Source organism: Myxocyprinus asiaticus, chromosome 38 (genome assembly GCF_019703515.2).
Source record: "Myxocyprinus asiaticus isolate MX2 ecotype Aquarium Trade chromosome 38, UBuf_Myxa_2, whole genome shotgun sequence".
Lineage (NCBI taxonomy): Eukaryota > Metazoa > Chordata > Actinopteri > Cypriniformes > Catostomidae > Myxocyprinus > Myxocyprinus asiaticus.
In genome coordinates, this window is record NC_059381.1 from 7,510,995 (window position 1) to 7,533,758 (window position 22,764).

At 39.2% G+C, this 22,764-nt stretch overlaps 1 protein-coding gene across 1 annotated transcript in view; it reads left to right on the forward strand.

Moving 5' to 3' along the window:
• Positions 1-22,764, forward strand: part of LOC127428825 (probable E3 ubiquitin-protein ligase HERC1) — a 117,856-nt gene that overhangs the window by 33,384 nt on the left and 61,708 nt on the right. The window contains exons 8-24 of the mRNA XM_051677441.1: positions 1,359-1,486; positions 1,692-1,836; positions 4,301-4,472; positions 4,819-4,953; positions 6,495-6,660; positions 8,942-9,067; positions 10,130-10,351; positions 10,626-10,778; positions 11,157-11,289; positions 11,717-11,908; positions 12,320-12,532; positions 12,630-12,803; positions 15,025-15,136; positions 15,561-15,687; positions 21,552-21,723; positions 21,909-22,206; positions 22,631-22,706. Coding sequence (XP_051533401.1) covers positions 1,359-1,486; positions 1,692-1,836; positions 4,301-4,472; positions 4,819-4,953; positions 6,495-6,660; positions 8,942-9,067; positions 10,130-10,351; positions 10,626-10,778; positions 11,157-11,289; positions 11,717-11,908; positions 12,320-12,532; positions 12,630-12,803; positions 15,025-15,136; positions 15,561-15,687; positions 21,552-21,723; positions 21,909-22,206; positions 22,631-22,706 — 2,744 coding nt within the window. The remainder of the gene's footprint in view (positions 1-1,358; positions 1,487-1,691; positions 1,837-4,300; positions 4,473-4,818; positions 4,954-6,494; positions 6,661-8,941; positions 9,068-10,129; positions 10,352-10,625; positions 10,779-11,156; positions 11,290-11,716; positions 11,909-12,319; positions 12,533-12,629; positions 12,804-15,024; positions 15,137-15,560; positions 15,688-21,551; positions 21,724-21,908; positions 22,207-22,630; positions 22,707-22,764) is intronic.

Consider the following 22,764-nt stretch of genomic DNA (forward strand, 5'->3'; position numbering starts at 1 on the left):
GTTTTTGTTACAGACTTGGGTTGAATGGGGCTGTGAACGTTTGAGTATGTCTACTACATAATACATCAAGCTCCTAATTTCAAAAGTGCAAGGAAAGCCCTGTTTCCATGATACGTCCCCCTATACAAAACTGTCGAGCATATTACTCCCAACATCCCCAGACAAGCCCAAGCCTGTTTATTTAAAACAATACTATTGTGTAATATTTTTTATAAGGATAATATAGAACCAGTTGTTGAAGCAGGTCTTTGAAACAAGTTCTGACACAGCCTCTGGATTTGTCACACCTGCCCTAAATAATTATTGGCCAGATCTTGAATTTAATGATTCTGGTTCAGATTCTGTTTACATTTATCGATTTTGGTTCCTTAACAATTCCATTAATGCTTCTTTTAGTACTTTTGAGGAATTCCCACCATTTAATTTGTCCTAACATTCTACTAAAAGTTTTTGGTGTATTTTGAAATTAAAGTACCATTTATTGCAACAATGAATGGTTCATATGGTTTCATATGTGAATCTTCAACTACACGTTGTCATAAGAACCAGTCAGTAATTACACATTCAGTCCCACAAAGCCCTACATAGACAAACTGTTTACCCATTGGTATGACACTGATTCATGAGTCTTTTTGTCTGATTTGTTAAAAAGAATGGGCTCTTAATTGTCATTTGTTCACAAATCAAACTACACTGGGTTATTGTAGTTTTTATTTATTTTTTTGCTTTAATGTCTATATAATTTTCAATTTAGTTTATTTTTAATTATTTTTCACTCTATAACTGTTAGTTTTAGTTTTTTCACAGTCTTCTAGTTTCAGTTTAGTTTTTAGTTTTTATTTTAGTTTTAGTATTTCATGGCTGCATTAACTGATATCATGTAAATATATTTAACAGTGCTAAATTTTTCATGGCTTTCTAGTTTTATTGCTATCTAATGGCATTTTTGTTTAATGAAGGCAGGTTCTAAAAGTTTCAAATTATATAATATACCATGTATAAAACTAAAACTAAAATTAATTTGAGGTCATTTTTATTTTTCATTATGAAAATGTATTTTAGATGAGTTTCAGTTTTTATTTTTATTTCAGTTAACAAAGGTTTTTTTTATTTTTTATTTATTTACGATAATAACACTGTTGCATTCTATGTTTATTGTTGTTGTGTTCAACCAGTGAGCCAAACACAATATTTCGATGTGTTTTGCTATTCTTTCTCATATAGTCAATTCAGTTCCATCCACATTGGTTGAGATGTTTAAGAACCGCCAATGAAAACTTAACACCATAAAAGTCTTTTATTTAAACCTGGAAGTGGTTCTGAAAAAGAACCCAGTGAATTGTGTTTTTGTATTACAGGTAAACTGGGACATGGGGACACAAATCGTGTGTACAGACCTAAAGTGATAGAAGCCCTGCATGGATTTATTATCAGGAAAGTTTGTGCAGGGAGCCAATCATCACTGGCTTTGACATCTGCTGGTCAGGTATATACACAAACACACTTGCTGTCAACCTCAGACGCACTTGAGAATGAGTGTATATGCTAATGCAACTACATCTGTCCTACAAATATTAACTTAGACATTAAATATGCTCAGTTTTACTCTCATAAAAATTCTAATGTCACTATGTTACCCTGTGTGTGTGTGTCTGTGTGTGTGTGTGTGTGTGTGTGTGTGTGTGTTGCAGGTGTTTGCATGGGGCTGTGGCTCATGTCTGGGTTGTGGTTCATCTGAAACCACATCACTCAGACCTCGATTGATCGAGGAGCTCAGCATTACTAAAATCATTGACATTTCCTGTGGAGACAGTCACTGTCTCGCCCTGTCCCATGGTGAGAAAGATGGAGAAATAGAGAGGACAAGTTATTTATGTAGTCATACTACCATATTGAAAGCATGAAAACCAAAAACTGTAGGAACAATATTAAACGTTCCTACAGTTTTTGTTTTAATGCTTTCACTATGATTTATTATACACTGATTGGCCCCAGTAAGTATTCAGACACTTAAGATACATGAATGTCATTGCATTAGATAACAAAATATCAAACCAAGTGATATTTATTTTAAGGAAAGATATAACATGCATAGTTCTTTTAGCAAAACATTTCACAAAAATAATTTTGTTAGGTTTTAAATTGTATAATAAAAAATGGTGTTGGATGTAATCTATTTAATTTAATTACTATTTTAGTACAAAAAGTAGTGTAGTGCATTGCATTTCAACATTTTGTAATCAGATTACAGTTACAGACTTTGGAGTTAATTGCTTTTAATTACTTGGGTTACACGTATTTCTAAAATAATGTTATATATGTAGAATACATTTAAAACATAAGTTGCGTAAATTTATACATCTGTTTGCATTTTGTGACATCTGAAGGGTGTGCGCTACCTGACGAGTCAGTGACAAGGAGGAAATATATTTACTTTATTTTGAAAATTATTGATTGGAAAAACAAAAACTTTTCTGTGAAGTGTTTTAGAAAGTAACTTAAAACTAACTAGTAATGTGATTACTTTTGATAAGTCATCTAATTAAAATTTAGAGAAGTAATACTTAGTAATTTATATTGAATTCATTTTTTTAAGTAACTTTCCCAACACTGGATAAAATAATAAATATTTTTATAAATATATATATATATATATATATATATATATATATATATATATATATATATATATACACAGTTGTGCTCAAAAGTTTGCATACCCTGGCAGAAATCAACTGGCTTTGATTTTGAAAATATGACTGATCATGCAAAAAATGGAACTTTATAAAGATGGAAAAATCTATAAAAATATATCCAAAGCCTTGAAAATGCCAGTCAGTACTGTTCAATCACTTATTAAGAAGTGGAAAATTCGGGGATCTCTTGATACCAAGCCAAGGTCAGGTAAACCAAGAAAGATTTCAGCCACAACTGCCAGAAGAATTGTTCGGGATACGAACAAAAACCCACAGGTAACCTCAGGAGAAATACAAGCTGCTCTGGAAAAAGATGGTGTGGTTGTTTCAAGGAGCATAATACTTCTTGACCCCTCTCCAAACAGCGCTTATGGTTGTGACCATAAAGCTCTATTTTGGTCTTGTCACTCCAAATTACAGTGTGCCAGAAGCTGTGAGGCGTGTCAAGGTGTTGTCGGGCATATTGTAACCGGGCTTTTTTGTGGCATTATCCTCTTTCTGGCAACTCGACCATGCAGCTAATTTTGTTCAAATATCGTTGTATTGTGCTCCTTGAAACAACCACACCATCTTTTTCCAGAGCAGCCTGTATTTCTCATGAGGGTTTTTCTTTGTATCCTGAACAATTCTTCTGGTAGTTGTGGCTGAAATCTTTCTTGGTCTACCTGACCTTGGCTTGGTATCAAGAGATCCCCAGATTTTCCACTTCTTAATAAGTGATTGAACAGTACTGACTGGCATTTTCAAGGCTTTGGATATCTTTTTATATCCTTTTCCATCTTTATAAAGTTCCATTACCTTGTTACGCAAGTCTTTTGACAGTTCTTTTCTGCTCCCCGTGGCTCAGTATCTAGCCTGCTCAGTGCATCCACGTGAGAACTAACAAACTCATTGAATATTTATACACAGACACTAATTGCAATTTAAAAAGCCACAGGTGTGGGAAATTAACCTTTAATTGCCATTTAAACCTGTGTGTCACCTTGTGTATCTGTAACAAGGCCAAACATTCAAGGGTATGTAAACTTTTGATCAGGGCCATTTGGGTGATTTCTGTTACCATTATGATTTAAAAAGGAGCCAAACAACTATGTGATAATAAATGGCTTCTTATGATCACTATCCTTAAATAAAAGACAGGTTTTTTTGCATGATCAGTCATATTTTCAAAATCAGTGCCAAAATGTTACAATTTCTGCCAGGGAATGCAAACTTTTGAGTACAACTGTGTATATATATATATATATATATATTTATAAAAATTAACACAATCTATTTGGACACTTTTTGGTTGTCAAACGTTAAAGGGAACGTTCATAGTTAATGTGATGAACATCATCCAATGTGATGAACTACACCTGTGGTAACTCGGCTTGGACACCCGTGTAAACTTAAGGGGAAATGACTTAATACATCCACTTAAAACCACACTGAGACCAGTTACAAAAATGCCTTTTTTGGGCACTGTATAGCTCAAAATGGAGCTGCTTTCACTTTGTACCACTTTATATTCAGAATTCAGACTTGCAGGAATCTCAGTTGTGTGTTGTCATTTTGTTTGTTATTCCATGAAAATAGTTGAATATTTCCATTTTGTGTCACAGAAAATGAGGTGTTTGCTTGGGGCAACAATGCCATGGGGCAATGTGGGCAGGGCCACACCTCAACGCCAGTCACCAAACCCAAGAAGGTGATTGGTTTAGAAGGGGTGTCAATACAGCAGATCACTGCAGGCACCTCCCACAGCCTAGCCTGGACAGCAGTCCCTACAGACAGGTGAGGAAAGAGGGGAAGAAGTATATATTTTTATAAAGACATGAGGGTGATGACTATTTTCTTTTTTGAGTGAGCTATCCCTTTAAGAGATGAGAGAGTAGATTAGAGTACTCTTGTGTTGTAATGAGTGGTTTGGTGCCAACAACAATCTCTCATTTGTTATGCAAACCAAAACCCATATTTTTCCACCCGGAGTGAGTGCAGTAATATAATTGTGCATTAATCTGCACTAATGCATTAATGTAATAGCATTTACATGTTCCATTGTTTAGAGCTGTTTAGTTTGCACTGTATATTGTAACACTAATGAGTGTGAATTTTGTGTGGGTCTTTGTGTGTTTGGCAGGCAGCTGGTGGCTTGGCACAGGCCGTTTTGTGTCGATCTGGAGGAGAGCACATTTACATACCTGCGTAGTTTCCTGGAACGCTACTGTGACAGCATCAGTGGTGACACACCGCCCGCCCCTTTCCATTCTCAGAGGTACAAAACCCACTTGCTATCCTATTGATTGTAATTTTACCAGTTACCATCTATCTATCCATCCATCCATCCATCCATCCATCCATGCATCTCTGTCTGTCTTATCCATCTATCCATCCATCCATCCATCCGTCTGGCTCATCCATCCATCCATCCATCCCCTGTAGATTTCAAGCTTTAAGATTACGGAAGAGCTGTCATGTGGATTATATAAGAATGTCTCTGCTGATGCTGAATCTAGTAAATGATGCATGGTTAACCTTAAGGTCAGAACATTTATTTCTTTGTGGCATTATCTCTAAATGCAGAGACAATATGTTGAGTATCTCAAAGGAATATTCCCAGTTAAATACTACAACTTAATCCAGCATCTGTTACAGAAATTAATTTCCCTAAATTTGTAAAATATATTGTAAAAGGGTTTATAGTAATGCACTTAGAATGGTAGTCTTTCAGAAACATTTAAAACATTATAATTGTCTTGAAAGTGTAGCCATAATACTTAATCATTATACGTGTAACAAGGTTAAATGCTTACATATTTAAGGAGCGGTTATGCCCCGAAGAAATACTGTAATGTTAATTTGTCACAATATAGGTAAGAAATAACTTAATTAAGAACTACTACATAATTTAGAAACATAAGACACAGTTCACACATGACAAAGGACTTTAGACAGCTTTGCTAAAAAACAGTTTTTTCCAAGTTTAATATTTTCAGTGAGAGCATTTCATAGGGCTTGCACTTTCGAACGCTGTTTTAGCATGAGACTAGTGTGCTAGACTCGATAGCATGCCACAGTCTAGTGTTAATAGATCTTAAGGTGTTTATAACCTGGTTTATTTAAAGGGATAGTTACCCAAAAATGAAAAATCTGTCATCATTCACTCACCCTCTTGTTGTCTCAATCTCATATGACTTTTTCTGCGGAACACGAAAGTAGATGTGAGGCAGAATATTAGCCTCAGTCATCATTCACTTTCATTGTATGGAGAAAAGCATGCAATGAAAGGTAATGGTGACATAGACTAACATACTGTCTAACATCATCTTTTTTGTACCATGGAAGACACAAAGTCATAAGGGTTTGGAACAGCATGAGGGTGAGTAAGATGACAGAATTTTCATTTTGGGTGAACTATCCCTTTGATACTCACCTAATGTTGCAATTTTCAGAAAATCTTGAGGCTGTAAAAGGTACAAAATGTGTAAAGGACAAAAACGTATCTGACGGGTCTACTAACTGGTTAAATATCACTTTCTTACTACTAAAATAATTCCTCATTAAATCTATGTAATTTCAACATCTTCATAGGGTGTCACAGTGTCGGCTGGTAAAAGACAGCAGGGGTGTGATACACAAACACTCACACACATACACCCACAGGGTTTACTGGCACAGGCCCACCAGCATAAACATACCCATAGGCGAGGGGTCAGGGCAGCATATGGCACTCAGTAAAGGTCATTCCAGACTTCGCCTCTTTAAACTCTCTCTCTTTCTCTTTCTCTCTTTTTGTTTTTTGTTTTTTTTCTCCAGGGAACATCATCAGTTTGTGCTGTCGTGTATGAAACTCTTGTCCATCCACCTGTCTCTGGCCCATGCAGGTGGAACAGGGGCCACAGTGCTGGGTGCTCAGGGCCGGCCCCTCAGGAACCTACTCTTCAGACTCATCGATTCCAGTGTACCAGACTCCATACAACAGGTCTGGCATGTTATATTGGCATTTAATTTGTTTACTTTTTTAACCAAGAATCATTGTGAAATTCTGTTTTTAAGCATGAACGCAAAGATTCTTGCACAGATTAAAATGGATTTTATATTTTATTATCGATATTTATTTTGATTTTTAAAGAATTTCTTGGTAATTTCTCATTCGCGCAATTTGTCCTGATTTGGAATTGGGAACATTTACTGTATAACACATATATTAATTAAATAATTAAAAATGTAATAATAATAATATAAATAATAAAATGATTTATTATTAATAATATTTATATTATTAACATTGAAAATTAATTATCAAAGTGCTAATTGATTAAATGATTATATGTTTATAAAAACAATGAATGAATAATATTATAATATTTCCAATTAACATTTTTTATTGATTCCAACACATGAAATAGAAAAGCAAAACATAAATGCACAGAATCAACATTTAACCCCCATTATTCCCAATCCCACTCTAACCCCCAATAAACATCCCTGTGGATAATATTATAATATTAATATTATTAATATAAATAATTATGTTTTAATTGTATCATTAATTAATAGAAATAATTATTAGTTATCAAAAAACATTTTTAAAAAATAATGTTAGTTGTACCTAACATTTGATAGTAAATAAAACTAATAAGCAATTCCATGGAAATGTCAACCATGCCATGGAATAAAGTTTTAAGAAAAGGAAGAAAACCCCTTTTAAATTGTCCATTTAGTTCTATATTTTACTGCATTATAGTGCTATAATGGAATTTTGAAAGAAATTGCATTGTTTATCCACCTCACGTAAGGTGTGCACCATTTCTAAAACAACATTTTCAACCAGCCATATTTCATGGTTGCAAAAGAGAGATCAAAGGACTCTTTATTTTCACTTTATTTTAATAATAATAATTTTCCAGAAAGACAAGATGTATTAGAAATATATACACTCACTGTCATAACAACACTTCTTTTTTTAAATGATAAGAGCAACATTTATGAGGTCACTGCGTTTCAGTGCTGTGTCACGTCCGTAACGTTTTAGAGGTTAAGTTTATATCACTAAAACAATATTCATGTAAATAAGTTTATACTTTCTGTACAAAGCAAGCTTACGTATGTTGATGGTCTCCCTGCTTTACTTTAAACACTCATAATAATGAGTTTACCATGTTTTCCAATATTTTCCATGATGATTCTGATTGATCGTTGACTTGCTTTGATCTGTGACATGTTTCAAGCTTGCTGCATCTAAAGCCAACATTTGGGAAGAGATCATTTTGAAACACTTTGTGATTTGAATTGTAACATGATAAACACTGGATCATCTCATATTGCTGCGCTGCTCTGCGTGTGCCCCACTTAGCCACTAGTGGGCTTTAGCAGAGACGGGGCACTTCTAATAAAATGAATGGGAGAAATTGGAATGCCCAAAGGCCAACAGATATAGAAAAGTCCCGCCTTACAGGTAAATGAACAAATCACTTTTTAGAGACACACATTGCCTATCAATCAACTCGAGAATGCGCATTATCTGGTATCCATAGAAATAGCTGCCCAGCCTGCCCAGGAGCCACTGTTGGGCAAGCTACTCAAAAAATTTAGCTAGCTAAGCTACCAACTACTCAACAGAAAACTTAGTTAAGCTAAGCTAAAAGCTACACTTCAGAGAAAGTTGCAATTTACACTACAAGCTACATGCCAAAAGTAGCTTGCTACATTTAAGCTACTTCATTTTGTTTTCAACCGCAGATGCACGGAGCATACTGTCATAGACAAAGCATCTAAATGATATATTCACATGACGTTTATCAAAGCCATGTTACAGTATATTACAGTTAAGTGCAATACAGTATACAAGTATACAGTATGGTGCAAAACATGTGTGTACAAAAAAAACAAACATGTAAATTAATATTTAGACATGCTACTACCTATACAAACCCATGTGTTCAGTAAGAAAAATCACTATTTTTACATTTTATTTTTCATATTTATAGTACTACCTCGACAAACCCATACCCATTTAAACTATTTTATTTGCACATTCCTGTATAAAAACTCTGCTTACATACAGTATACTATTCATCTTATCCTGTAATTCTGTGTCTAGCAGTTGTATTTGTGTATGTACTGGAAGCTTTTGATAAGAGGCCAAATTCCTTGTGTGTGTGGTAGCACATCTGGGCAATAACAATGTGATTTCTGATAGTATCAGAGAGTAATACCATGGTAACGCTAATTAAACTGTGTTTTTCTGTGTTTGGGTTTAGGCGGTAATGAGCACACTGTCCATCGGAGCATCTCTGTTGCTGCCACCTCTCAGAGAGAGAACAGAGCTGCTGCACTCTCTGTTACCTCAGGGACCAGAGAGCTGGGAGAGCCTCTCTAAAGGACAGGTACACACATACTAATGCACACTCATGGTTTTTAAGTAGGGAGATATACTTCCATTTGTTAGGTTTATAGTCCCAATGTTTATTTAAATATACATTATGTAAAATGTTTGTAAAAAAGAAATTCAAAAAAATAAAGTTGAAATTAAATATAAATTAAGGCTTTTGATTTAATGTGTTAAGCGTGATTATATTTAAAAAATGAGGCGTTAAAAAAATTTACGCAATTAATCATGTCCCCGGACTGAGCAATTCAAGCTTGAGGTATCACCTGTTTTCAGCAGGGGGCAGTAAGCAAAACTCCAGCTGTATTGGCAATGCTCAGCTGTACAGACAACAAAACACACTCAGTTTATGACATAACGCAACCAAAGTAAGACGCTTCAGAAGCGTCTGTCTGACGCATGTGTATCTATCTATCTACTACAGATTGACAAATTCAATTGCGAAGTGTGGATTGTAATCCAATAATAGGCTTATGGTCAATAATATGGAAATAAACAATTTATTGCATTCTAAAGCCACTTTTTGGATCGTCTTATGAATGCTTTACCTGTATGCCACAATAATGTAATTCATGTTAATTATCTGAATTATAATATTAATAATATTTATATTTGTATAATTATTTAATAATTATATATTGAATTATTGTTATTTGAGGGCCTTTCTCAGTAAATATTTATATGATTAATTGCGATTAATTTTATAATTAATCGGCATATAATTTAATTAATTAGTTTAAAAAGTGTAATCGATTGACAGCCCTAATATAATAAATGATATAAATTATTTTTCTTACCGTTTACTTACTTATTACTACTGATAAACCCTATCCAAAACCCTAACCCTACCTCTAAAAGAAAACATTTAGCATTTTTAGCATAAAGATTAATAATAGTATTTTATATAACATTTTTCACCAATTTTGCTTCAAAAGCATGTGCTTGGTGTTCTTAGATCTGTAATGTCCTTACAGACACTCTTAAGTGTACTTAGTCTCTTAAACATACACATTCTCAATCTCGCTTAGTTGTCTACCCACTGTCATCTCCCCATTTTCAGCGTCTTCAGCTGGACATGGTGCTGAACAGCCTGCAGGAACAGAGTCACGTGGCATCTCTGCTGGGGTACAGCTCACCTGGGGAGCTTAGCGCAGGTCTGGCCCTGCCGCCCACCCCTGACCGGCCCACAGGAAGTGTCAGCTCAAACTCAGAAGCTCCAGACCACCTCCACCTGGCTGAAGTTCTCCTGAAGACCCTGCTGCTCAGCATCGGGTTTTATACGGTTAGTCTGTGACCTCTTGTGAGTTGTTGATGTATACACAATGTAGATGTTCTGCTAAAAAGAAAAATATGAAAATCTTACATTTGAGTTAAGTATATTAAAATGAACCTTACTAAATATGATTTATTGGTAGCCAATCAAGTGGGATGTTTCAGAATATAGGTAATATATAAAATTAAGAAGGACTTTATATTGAATATTTTGTGAAATAAAATTAAAAATAAAACATAAATCATGGGCTGCTTTTGTCTTCTCAATGTTTGTGTTTGTGTAGGAGCGTGCATTTGGGGAACTGGAGAAGAACAGTGATAAACAGCAGTTCAGTCAGTCTCAAAAACAGACGGAGGCTCCGGCACACTTTCATCACCTGCTGTCAGCCCTGCACAGACACCTGCTGGCCCACTGCTACATCCACACCAGCACTGGGGTAAAAATTAGCTCTCATAATCAGAATTCTGAATGATTTTCCTTTCAAACCTGCCCTTATGATACTTGTCTTAGGGTAAGTGGCCAGGGAGGAAATAAATGTAAAGTAAGTGTTAAGATGATATAGAAGCCATTATTTAAAGAAACAATCTACAAGCAATGCATCAGCGCTATTTAAGTTAGACCTGATGCTAAAAATAAACTGTAAAATGTAAGCATGGAGTTATTGCAGCTGTTTGTAGTGGTAGTGCTGCCAATGGATTGCAGTTTTAAGAAATAAAATGTAAAGCTGCTTGTCTCTGGAACCCAGAGATGGAGGGGGTCTGCCTAAGCAGTGTTGTGTGTGTGTGCGCGTGCGTGTCTGTGTGTGCGTGTGTAGGATGACAGCAGTGTTGTTCTGCTTCACAAGCACCTGTGTCTGCTGCTGCCGTATGCTGCTGAGACCTTTAGGAGATCTACCATATTGCTGGAGGAGAGCAAACTAGATAAACACGTCATCAACAAACTACACAGTAAGACCATATGTAGACACACTCACATACATGCAGTTCATATTAATTCTATCCATCTTACATCTCTGTCTGTCTTATCCATCCATCCATCCATGTCTGTCTTACCTATCCATCCATCCATGTCTGCCTTATCTATCCATCCATCCATCCATCTAACCATTTCTGTCTGTCTTATTCATCCATCCATCCATCCATCCAACCATTTCTGTCTGTCTGTCTGTCTTATTCATTCATCCATCATCCATCCATGTCTGTCTTATCCATCCATCCATCTGTCCATCCATCTGTCCATCCATCCATCTATGTCTGTCTTTTCCATCCATCCATCTCTGTCTAAGTCATACATTCATCCATCCATCCATTCATCCATTGTTAGTTGTGTTGATTTCATGCCATATAATTAAAGCTTGAGTGTGTTTCTCTGTAGTTGTGCTTTTTGGCTCAATGGCGGGCAGTCTGCTGTGTCAGGTGATATACTCTCTGCTCCTGCTGCCATTGGCTGTCGTTAGGCCCCTCCTTCCTCACTTGCTCACTCTGCTCGAGCACCTCAATGAGCTCAACTGTTACCTGCCCAACACAACACACCTGGAGGACATGGAGCTGGAGGGAACCGCACAGGGTAAATGCCAATTTACACAACAAAACTAAATCTTCAAGGATTTATTAACTGCTAAAACCACATGACTAAAATGTATATCTCAAAATTATAAAATATTTAGGAACACTTTTTCATGCCAGAACTATTTGCACAGAGTTCCATGAAATAATTTAGGGTATCAGGATAAATTGGTTGTCATCCGAACAAGTAAAAAAAAAAGACTTCTGTTGCCTCCAAACACGAACAACTGATGTTTTAGTGTGAATGAGTTAATAGAAATGCATTATTCATATCAAAATCTTGTTATGCATGTTTTTCATGAGGAAAATTCAGGCTTGCTGAATGGCCTTTAGAATGTAAAATCTTCTTTAGAATCATTGCATTCAGTGTCTACCTTGATCAAACATCATCACATGGTACTGTAAATTACAGAAGCATCCGAAACTTCAGAGCCAATCCTGGTGCCAGATTCAGATGACTGGGTGTGGCTTTTGGACTTGGAGAGGTCTGTGGCACTTGCTATTGGCCGATGCCTGGGAGGTATGGTGCAGGGCCTGCCCACTTCCATCCAGGAGAAGACGGCAGAATTCTGGCTGTGTAACCCACTCCTGAGAAACGGGCTGGAGATAGACTTTGAACAGCTGGGTAATAACCTGCCACAAGGGCAGCAGCGTATTGTTTATAAGTTGTTGTATGCACACACACATGTACTTAAACAAGTATTTGTGTGCTTTTTCTGTAGATTGTGTGATGGGTTGGCTAACTGAGGCTGTGTTCATGGGTTGCGGGGATGTGAGGGTAGCAGAACTGTGTCTGTCGGAAGAGAACACAACATTGTTGGAACTCGCCCTTGGCACTCCGCGAGAACCAGCCAGTGCTCTCTGGAGGAAGATGAAGGAGTATGCAGCAAGTAGAGGTAAGAGTGAGTCAGAATTTGATGGGGTTTATAGAATATGAAAAGAGGCAAAAAAAAAGAAAGAAATTTGCAGGAATGCGTTTATTGGTGAAGTGTGTGATTTCTGCACCACTAGCATCACCAAACAGAAAATAGTGACATTAGGTCATTATACAACAATATCTGACCACAGAATGCTGCAATTGTCCAATCAGAATCAAGCATTAAATATTTTTTATAGGGCTGTCAATAGATAATAATTTTTCATCCAATTCAAATATCCAAATAATTGCATATCAATATTTGCTGTGAAAGGTCCCCAACTAAAGGTAATTTAGAATATTCTAATTATAAATATAAAATGTATAAATATAGATAAATATTATAATTCAGATAATTCAAATACATTTCAGCATATATTGTGGCAACTGACATGTAAAGCATTTAGACAATACAAGTGTATTTAAAATTTGAATTAATGTTTGATTTATTTCCATATCATTGAAAATAACCTTGTTATTGGCCTACATCCATATGCTCTATTTTTGTGTCAAACGGGTGCTTTTGGAGCATCTCACTTTGGTTGCGTCGGGTCTCACTAATTTTCAGTGCCTCAAGGCCTAAGTGCTGTGTTTGTAGGACGATGTGCCGAGTTAAACGTAGTTTGAAACTTTGAAAAATGTGTCTCGAGATCCCAGCTCGGTCCAGCTGTCTTTGATCGTGTCTATGGAAGGCTGCTGAGCTGCCTGCTCGTAGATTTGACAAGGCGTGTTGCCCATACTACGGAGGCCATGAAGCATAACACAACATAACACAACTAAAAGCACAACGTAAAATGCAAAAACAAAATAACAATTTGGAGACACGACAACAAACCCGAAAACACAATGGCAAGTCAGAAAACACAACAGCTAGTCAGAAAACAACGACAAAATCAGTCTAAACAGAAATGGTAGGTACCATAGCTTCTCACTTGATTGGCTGTTTGGTATCTAGTCCTTTCTTCCTAATTTGTTCACTGTCCACCTGTGTGATTATTTTAAAAGAAATGGCAAAAGCTCACTGACTGACACACAAAATTATTTGGAGTGGTTTCTCTTTCAGCAAAACAGTAACAGTATATTTCAGAATGCAGAAAACAAAAAAAGCAAAAGGATATGATATGCATCTAAGGTGAATAAGCGAACGTCATAAAAGTCCACTAACTGCGCTAAAACAACAGTGTTTCAGAGCATTTGTTTAATTGACTTGCATGTTCTAACATAACAGACACTTAAATAAATACCTGTATTATGTGGAAATGTTGTTTTAACCATGTTTGTTATGTTAGAACATGCAAGTCAATTGAATGAACACTTTGACACCACCGATGTTTTAGCACATTTTGTGGACTTTTTAGATGGTACCTTGAGTGGTCCCAAGAGTGTAGTGGTGTTGGCATAGTGGGTTTAAGCAGAAGGTTGCCGGTTCAATCCACACAGCCACCACCATTGTTTCCTTGAGCAAGGCACTTAACTCCAGGTTGCTCCGGGGGGGATTGTCTCTGTAATTGCACTGCAAGTTGCTTTGGATAAAAAATGTCTGCCAAATGCATAAATGTAATTGTAAATATCCCTTGTGCACAGTGAATATCGGATCTAAAACTAATTTTATTCCGCTCGCTCTTTTGGCTCTCTGTGTTCTAAAGTATCCCGTAACTTTTGAGAAACCACTCCAAATAATTCAGTGCGTCAGTCAGTGAGATTTTGGCATTTCTTTTGAAATAATTGAACAGGTGAACAGTTAACCAATTAGGAAGAATGGACTAGGCATCATCCACACAGCTAATCAGGTGAGAAGCTATGGTACCTACCCTTTCCTTTTTGACAGACTTGCCATTTTGTTTTCGGACTTTTTTTGTTTCTGGATTTGGCATTGTGTTTTCTGATTTGTTCTTTTTGTTTTTGCATTTGCTGTTGTGTTTTCAGCTTTGTTGTTTTGTTTTGCACTTCATGGCCACCATACTGTACAGCTGGAGCGCTGATTGCCCCCTACTGCATTAAGATGGTACATCAAGCTTTAATTGCTCTCATAGTAGGAATATTCCTTATTACTGAATTTATGTACAGGTCGGGGGCATGATTAATTCCATACATTTTTAATGCATTTTTTTTTTAAATATAATTATTTGCATTAAATTAACGTGTTAAATCAACATCCTTAATTTGTAATTGTTTGATATTGTGCCTGTGCTTTCATGCAGACTGGGACAGTGGTGGCTCAGTGGGAGATTCCTTATTAGAGACGGCATGTCGCTGTAGTTTGGCTGCTCTGCTCAAACACACCGGCCTTCATGAAGCATACTGGCAGGATAAGTGAGCGAGACTCACACCTCTCTCTCTCTTTCTCTTTTCCAAGATCTCTAGTTTACACTTCTCTCTCCCCATGTCTCCCTTCTGCCGTTGTATAATTAACTCTGTAATTAAGTGACCCAGATTTAAGGAATACTGTATATCCTCTATTTAAAGAATGACTCCTTATGATGTGAATATTAATGTGTCAGTTTCTCTCTGTCTTTCACTCTATGTCTCTTTGTACTGTGCTGTGTAATGCATGATAAATGGCTCAGCTATTATGGCCTGTTTGTAAGAGTGAGTGTTTAATGAATATGAATTGACAGTTATGAATCTGGATAAACGTTCTTTAGCGTTTGGGTAGCAGCAGAATTGAACCACTGGAGTAAACCCACCATTAACTGTGTGTGTGTGTGTGTGTGTGTGTGTGTGTGTGTGTGTGCAGATATGAGCCCTGTGAAGTGCTGACTGAGATATATCAAGTGGTGTATAAAATTCGCAGCAGTCTGCTATCCTATAAAGAGAGTGTAGGAAACACAGCCAATGTGCAACCTACAGCTGCCACCAAACAGGTAAATACATCAACAAACGAATGAACAAATCACAACACAGATATCATGCGATCTCATATATGAAATCAATAAGCCAAAAGTGGCCACTATTTTATTAGCGCTAATCGCAGTGCTATGCCATAATTCATACATGCAAAGTCAATGGGTATGGCTTGTGCAAGCATGAGCTAAGTGTAAGCGCAAGTGGTTCTCTTTCAAGCATACTTTTCCGTGCCTCGCTATGGGATACGCCTCTTCTGCGTATTCCTAGAAGCCCTATTACATTATGCCAGCCCCTGTTGGCTGGCAGAAGTGACACTTGTGTCAGGAGGAGGCTCCACTTCCCAGTACAAAAGGGGTGACACAGCATCATCATGTCATTCAAAAACCTTTTCTCGCTTCACTTCAGAATCCTGGATCTCCATTCAGATAGTCATCAACCGGCCTCCACACTGGTTGTTGATTGATCATTCCGGAACTGAGTTTTTTGTGTTGATTTACAGGCCACCACGCCGTTGTTCGATTTATTCCTACATTCTGCACACCAGCTCATATAGGAATTTCTTAGCACTCCAGCTAAATGACTGCTGTGATGCAGAGTACCTTGGCTAGTGTGGGGGACTCTTCACGACTCTGCTCTTGTGGAAATAAGAGCAAAGACACACACCAGGTCTGCTCTGCATGTCTTCGGTTGAAACATGCCCAAGCGGCGACCGACAACCCCGGACCTTGTGAGCACTGTGCACGCTTCACCATGAAGAGCCTTCGGCGCAGGCTAGCACGCCAAGTTAGTCTGTTGAGCCAGGATCCCCACGTGTCAGCTAGCCCTGCTTTGGCTGTCACCCCACAGGGATCCATTCCTGTAGAGCTGCCCGCCACGGCAGCGTTGTCCTGGGGCAAACAGCTCAGTGCATGTGTCCCTTTGCCCTCTGTGCTCAGTATGGATGAGGAAGAGGTGGCGTTGGATTATGAGGATGAGGGGCAGTTGGATTTTCTCCTTTCTGAGGAGGAGGACGATTTTGAGGACTCCCTATTCCTTCCCCCTGCGCAACTGGCACAACCCTCAGCTGCAGTGGGAACCACGGAAGAGGCGGGCGGGGCACCATCCTCTCCGCTTCTCAGTGTTGATCTGCGTGGCAGAAAGACTAAATATTCGTGGCCGACTGTGGTAGTGGAGGCTGCAAAGTCTTGCTATAAGGGAAAAAGGCTGCCGAGACCAAAACGGGTGGTGAGACAGTTTCTTCCTATGTTCCCAGAGCTGCTGGAGGACGTTGCAGTCACCTGGAAGGATAAACCCTTTACCAGCAAAATGCCCATTCAAAGGGGATCCGTGCTCGATGTGGAAGGAATGTAGAAGGAGGGTCTTCTCCGCATGCCTCCCATGGAGCCGTTAGTAGCAGCGCATCTACACCCCAGACGCACGGCGGCTGCGAATCTGACATTGCCATCCAAAGCTGACCGGTTCCAGTTTAAACATGACGGAACGTGCTTACAAAATGGTTGCTCTCTCCGTTAGGGCTTTGAACATGATCTGCAAGATGAGGCGTCTGCCATGCCAGGCCACGCACAATAGGATGAGATTTGTGTGGTCACTGATCTCTCCATTTGCAGAGATGTGCTGTTCAGGCTGCGGGTAAAGCCATGGTCACAATGGTTATACAGGAGAGAGCATGATGGCTGAATTTGGCTAATCTTTCTGACAGGGAGAAAGAGGCTATTTTAGATGCACCGGTGGTTTCAGGGGGGATTTTTGGTTTGGCTCTGACACGGATGCAGAAGAGGTGTGAGGAAAAGAAGAGGGATGATGAAGCTTTGCAGCTCTGTCTACCCAGGAAGACACAGACTGCGCCCCCTCCACCACCTCGGCAAACATTCGCTCAAGTGACGGCTCATCCACCTCCTAGCTACCGCATTCCGAGGCGGCAGAGACCACATGTGAATGCAGCGGGTCAGAGTGGAGTTCCAGAGCAAAAGAATGCTTGGCCCAGGAAGAACTATCCGCCTGCTCCAGCTCAGGCGGAGCAGTCAGCTTCTCATCCCAATCAGGGAACCCTGATGGTTCTTTCCAGCCCCCTTGTATGCTGGCTCCCACCCCTCAGTTATTCAGCGTTCAGGTGGGAACGAGTTCAGGAGTTCCCAATTGTTCTATGTGGCAAACAGATACCGGCCAGGCAAGGGAATGCAGAGCAGTGAAGAGGACGAGAGATGGTGCAGTGGTGCACACCCACCCACTAGTCATAAGCAATTTACATTCTCAAAATTCAATAAAGTTTTCACTGTACCCCCAATAATGTTGCAAAATAAAATGCCCCAAAATGTTTTGAAAAATACATTAACAGAACATATTATAACGCCACCTCAGGGAGTCACCACTCCCTTAGAGGTGGTGAGCCACTTCAACTCTGTCCAAGTGCTAAGTGTTCACGCATGCGCTGCGCAGAGCTCAGGCTCGTTCACGCCTCAGCCACGAGATGGTGACAGAGCGCTGCACATAAGCAATTGGCGAACATGTACAAAGTCCCGCCTGGTATTGAGGACAATACAGTTCGGATACAGACTGCAATTTACTGCATGATCCCAGCAATTCAGAGGGATAATTCACTTTCAGGGTTCGGGGGGCATCAGTTCATGTCCTTCAAGACGAAATTTCCTCCTTGCTGAACAAGAAAGCAATTAGAGTGATTCCGCACAAGCAAAGCCAGAGCGGCTTTTATTTGAGGTATTTCCTTGTTCTAAAGAAAGGAACTCGGGCACTCCGTACCATATTATATCTGCAAGCACTTAACAAGTATTTAAGAAAGTACAAATTCAGAATGCTCACTCATTCAACACTCCTGAAATTGGTGCATCCAGGTGATTGGTTCACGTCCATCGATCTGAAAGATGCATATTTTCAAATAAACATATACCCACCCCACAGGAAATTTCTGAGGTTTGTGTTTCAGGGGGTGATGTACGAATATTTAGTTCTGCCTTTCGGACTGTCTCTCAGCCCGAGGGTCTATGTCAAATGTATGGAAATTTGTTTCTCTGACCCCACTCGGAGAGAGAGAGGCATTCGTCTCGTTACATACATAGACGATTGACTCGTGACAGAGCACACTGCAATGCTTATAGATCATCTTCAAAAATTGGTTTCAAGATTAAAAACTGAGAAGAGTGTATTAATCCCCACACAGTCAATTACGTATCTGGGGCTGTCATTGGACTCGGTGACATTTAGAGCGCGACCGTCAGAGGAGAGAGTAATAAAGTTTACTCAGTGTCTAGCCGAGTTTTGGAAGGGGAAACGGTGTTTGCTTTCGAACATGCCTCAGGCTTTTGGGGTTAATGGCCTCAGCTCTGATAGTTATTCCACTAGGCCGATTATTCATGAGAGAGTTTCAACACTGGGTAGCCTCTCTGAGATTGGACCCCTTACATCACTCTCGGAGGAGAGTGAGGGTGACATCGGTGTCAGTGCTGGCATTGCGCCATTGGAAACACCCATCATTTTTTATTCAAAGGGTCCCCATGGGTGTTGTTCAGGCCAAAAAAGTCATTACAACGGACGCTTCACTGTCCGGTTGTGGGGGCACTCACGAGGGCAGGATAATAAATGGGAAATGGGGTTATCATTTGACCAATCACCATATAAATTATCTGGAAATGCTGGTGGTTTTCTTAACCCTGAAGCATTTTCTTCCCTTATTAGAAGGGCATCATGTTCTTGTGAGAATGGACAACACTTCAGTGGTAGCATATATAAATTGACAAGGAGGTCCAAGATCACTCCTTTTGCAAACATTGGCAAGCAAACTTATTCTGTGGAGCAATGCCCACTTCTTATCCCTGAGAGCGATGCACATACAGGGTATTATGAATCGGGTTGCAGATTTGCTGTCAAGGGGCAATCCTCTTTACGGGGAGTGGAGACTGAACAGAGAAGTGGTCGAGCAGATTTGGAGCTGGTTCAGCAGGGCGACCGTGGATCTGTTTGTGTCTCGAGAATGCTCAGTGCCCTCTGTTCTTTTCTCTGAAGGATCAGAACGCACCGTTGGGAATAGATGCACTGGCACACGAATGGCCTCGCATTCACCTTTGTGTTCCCACCGATAGCATTGATATGTCCAACCCTCTCCAGAGCGAGAGAGATGGGATTGAGAGACGGGACTGTTGTTCCTCTTGAACTTAGGGCTATTTGTCCACACCCTTTGCTTCATTAGAGCAGCAAAGGTTGAATGCATGATGCCCAGTGCGTGCTCTGCGCATTTACACAGAGAAAACTGGAGAATTCAGGGAGAATGATCAGCTGTTTGTTTCATGGCAAAACCGCATAAGGGAAAACCGATCACCAAACAGCGCTTATCGCACTGGATAGTGGAGGCTATTTCTTTGGCATGTTCCAGTAAGGGTCTTAATACCCCAACTGGGTTGCGTGTGCATTCTACAAGGGGAATGTCTACATTGTGGGCTCTCTTTAAAGGGGTTACGATACAAGATATTTGTGAGGCGGCGAGCTGGTCTTCACCGCACACATTTGCAAGGTTTTATAAATTAGATGTTACAACACAGACTTTAGCACATGCTGTACTGAGTGTTGGCTCTTGAGTCCACCAGGACTCTCCAGCCCTGGATAATTATATGGTTGGCAGAGGAATTCGAAACAGGCTGTCTGGCAATACGGGAGTTAGGATATCCCATAGTGAGACTCCGAAATGTATGCTTGAAAGAGAACTGTAGGTTGCATGCATAACCCCGGTTCTCTGATAGCATTAAGTGAGGTGTCTCACCAGATCACTCTCTTGCTGTGTGAAGCGAGGAAGAGGTGAGCTTGTTTTGAATGACGTGATGATGCTGTGTTGCCCCTTTTGTACTAGGAAATGGAGCCTCCTCCTGACACAAAAGTCACTTCTGCCAGCCAATAGGGGCTGGTGTAATGTAATAGGGCTTCTAGGAATATGCGGAAGGGGGGTATCCCATAGTGAGATACCTCAATTAATGCTATCAGAGAACCGGGGTTACGCAAGTTACCTATAGGTTTGGCGAAATTCCACGCGCAAAGCACTAATGGGCTGGGTCAAGTGCAATTTAATTCTGAGGTTCTTCTCAGGTTGTTGAACCATATGCATCCTATTATGTAGTCAATTCCCTGTCAAGCACCAGTGATATAAACACAAGACAGCACATTCCTAAGAAGTTGGTAGTGTAAATGGACTGTATGCAATGAATTAGAAGAATAGAAATATGGACTTTTGTGCATTAATGCCGGTCAATGTCAGGCATATTTCTATGACAGTGACACGATCCTTTTATATGCATGGAAAATTTGGTTTTCATCAGGATTTGGATTTGTGCTTCGTTAAATTATAGAGAATGTAAGTATTAATAATCATTTTCATCTACTGACAAATCATGGCTAGTGTTAACAGTGATTGTATCAAATGCACTTCACTTCTACCAGTCGATTTTGATTTTAAAAACTTTAAATTATTGAAATGCGAAAAAATTCAAATTCAAATTTCTAAATTCAAATTACACTTCAACGAAACAAAAATATGATCAAAATAACAAAGTGGTCAAAAAATCATACCAAATCCAAACATTTTACTCTCTCCGACTTAAAAATCACTCAAAGACAACAGGTGGAAATTTTCAAATATAAATTAGATCATAAATACAATTCTAAATATCAACATAATAATTAATAATTGAAAAATAAACCATGACTTTAAGATAGTTTAACACACGTGAAAATAGAGCCATAGAAGTATAAACTGTATATATATATTCAAACATGAGTTCAAACATGGCTCATGCTCTACTAGTTGAGCTATAGGAAAATACTCTATACATTTATCACTATTAGTATACCATTCACAACTCTTTGTTTAATTTCTGTCCAGGCATCATTGGGATCTCAGAGCCCCAGTGAGGAGAGGCAGGAGGCAGGGAGCTCAGAAGAACAGACCGGGCGAGACAAAGATCCTAGCAGCCAGATGCTCCACGCAGCTGAACACAACCAGGATGATCCCTTAGAGGAGGAGACACCCAGCATCAGCAGTATGTACCTGCCGGGTAAACATACTGCTTTCTGTGTTTTTACCTCACACAGCCACTGTGTGCTTCTCTGTTAAACCATAGACCAAGGTTTATCTTTCAAATCTCTACATTTTGTTATATTTCCATGGATGCTGTGAAACTGAATGTGTTCATCTTAAATTATAATGTCCAAAAGTGAGTACGTTTCCTCCATCCCACAGAGGTCCTGCAGTGTTTCCTGGCCACGCGTGAAGCCATGCAGCTCCAGCAGAACGAAACCGTCTATGAGTCGTCTGGTACCAGCACTTTACCCAGCAGCACAGAGAGCCCCGGATCCCCAGACAGAGAGCCCCCACAGAGACCCTGGGACCACCACAGCACCACCGACCAAGGTCTGTCCTTCCCTGCGGCCTGCCACCTGCTGGTATCACGCTGCCTTTTCCTGCTGCTGGGAGTGCGAGCTGCCTGGCAGGAGGAGAGCGTGTCGCCACAGACACATATTGAGAGCAGCTCAGCCAGGTCTGTGTTTGTGTACATTTGCAAAATGTGTTTGCTTGCATCTGTGTGTGTGTGTGTGTGTATCTTGTGTAAATGAGCATTTAATGGAGAAAGACTGTACTTGCCTTATTGTCTTTACGCTTTGTAATAGAGTCATAGTGTTTTTTTTTATGGGATAATTTACCCAAAATCGAAAAATCTGTCATCATTTACTCAACCTCATGTTGTTCCAAACCTGTATGACTTTCTATCTTCCGTGAAGCACAAAAATAGATGTTATGCAAAATGTCTCAGTCACCATTCACTTTCATTGAGTCTTATTTCCATTCACTTCGACTGAATGGTAACTGAGGCTAACATTCTTAGTAACATCTCCTTTTATGTAAGATTTTACCCATATGTCTTATCATTAGAAATGTATAAGTGATAAACTCCCTCTTCACAGGTCTCAACTTAACTATGAGGGAATTGGCACAAAGATGGAGTTTCAGTCATCAGAGAGAAGATTCAGTGAAAGAGAGGTATTGATGTTTCTGCCATGTTTTCTTGTTTAATACGGATGAATTGATCTCTCCTTTA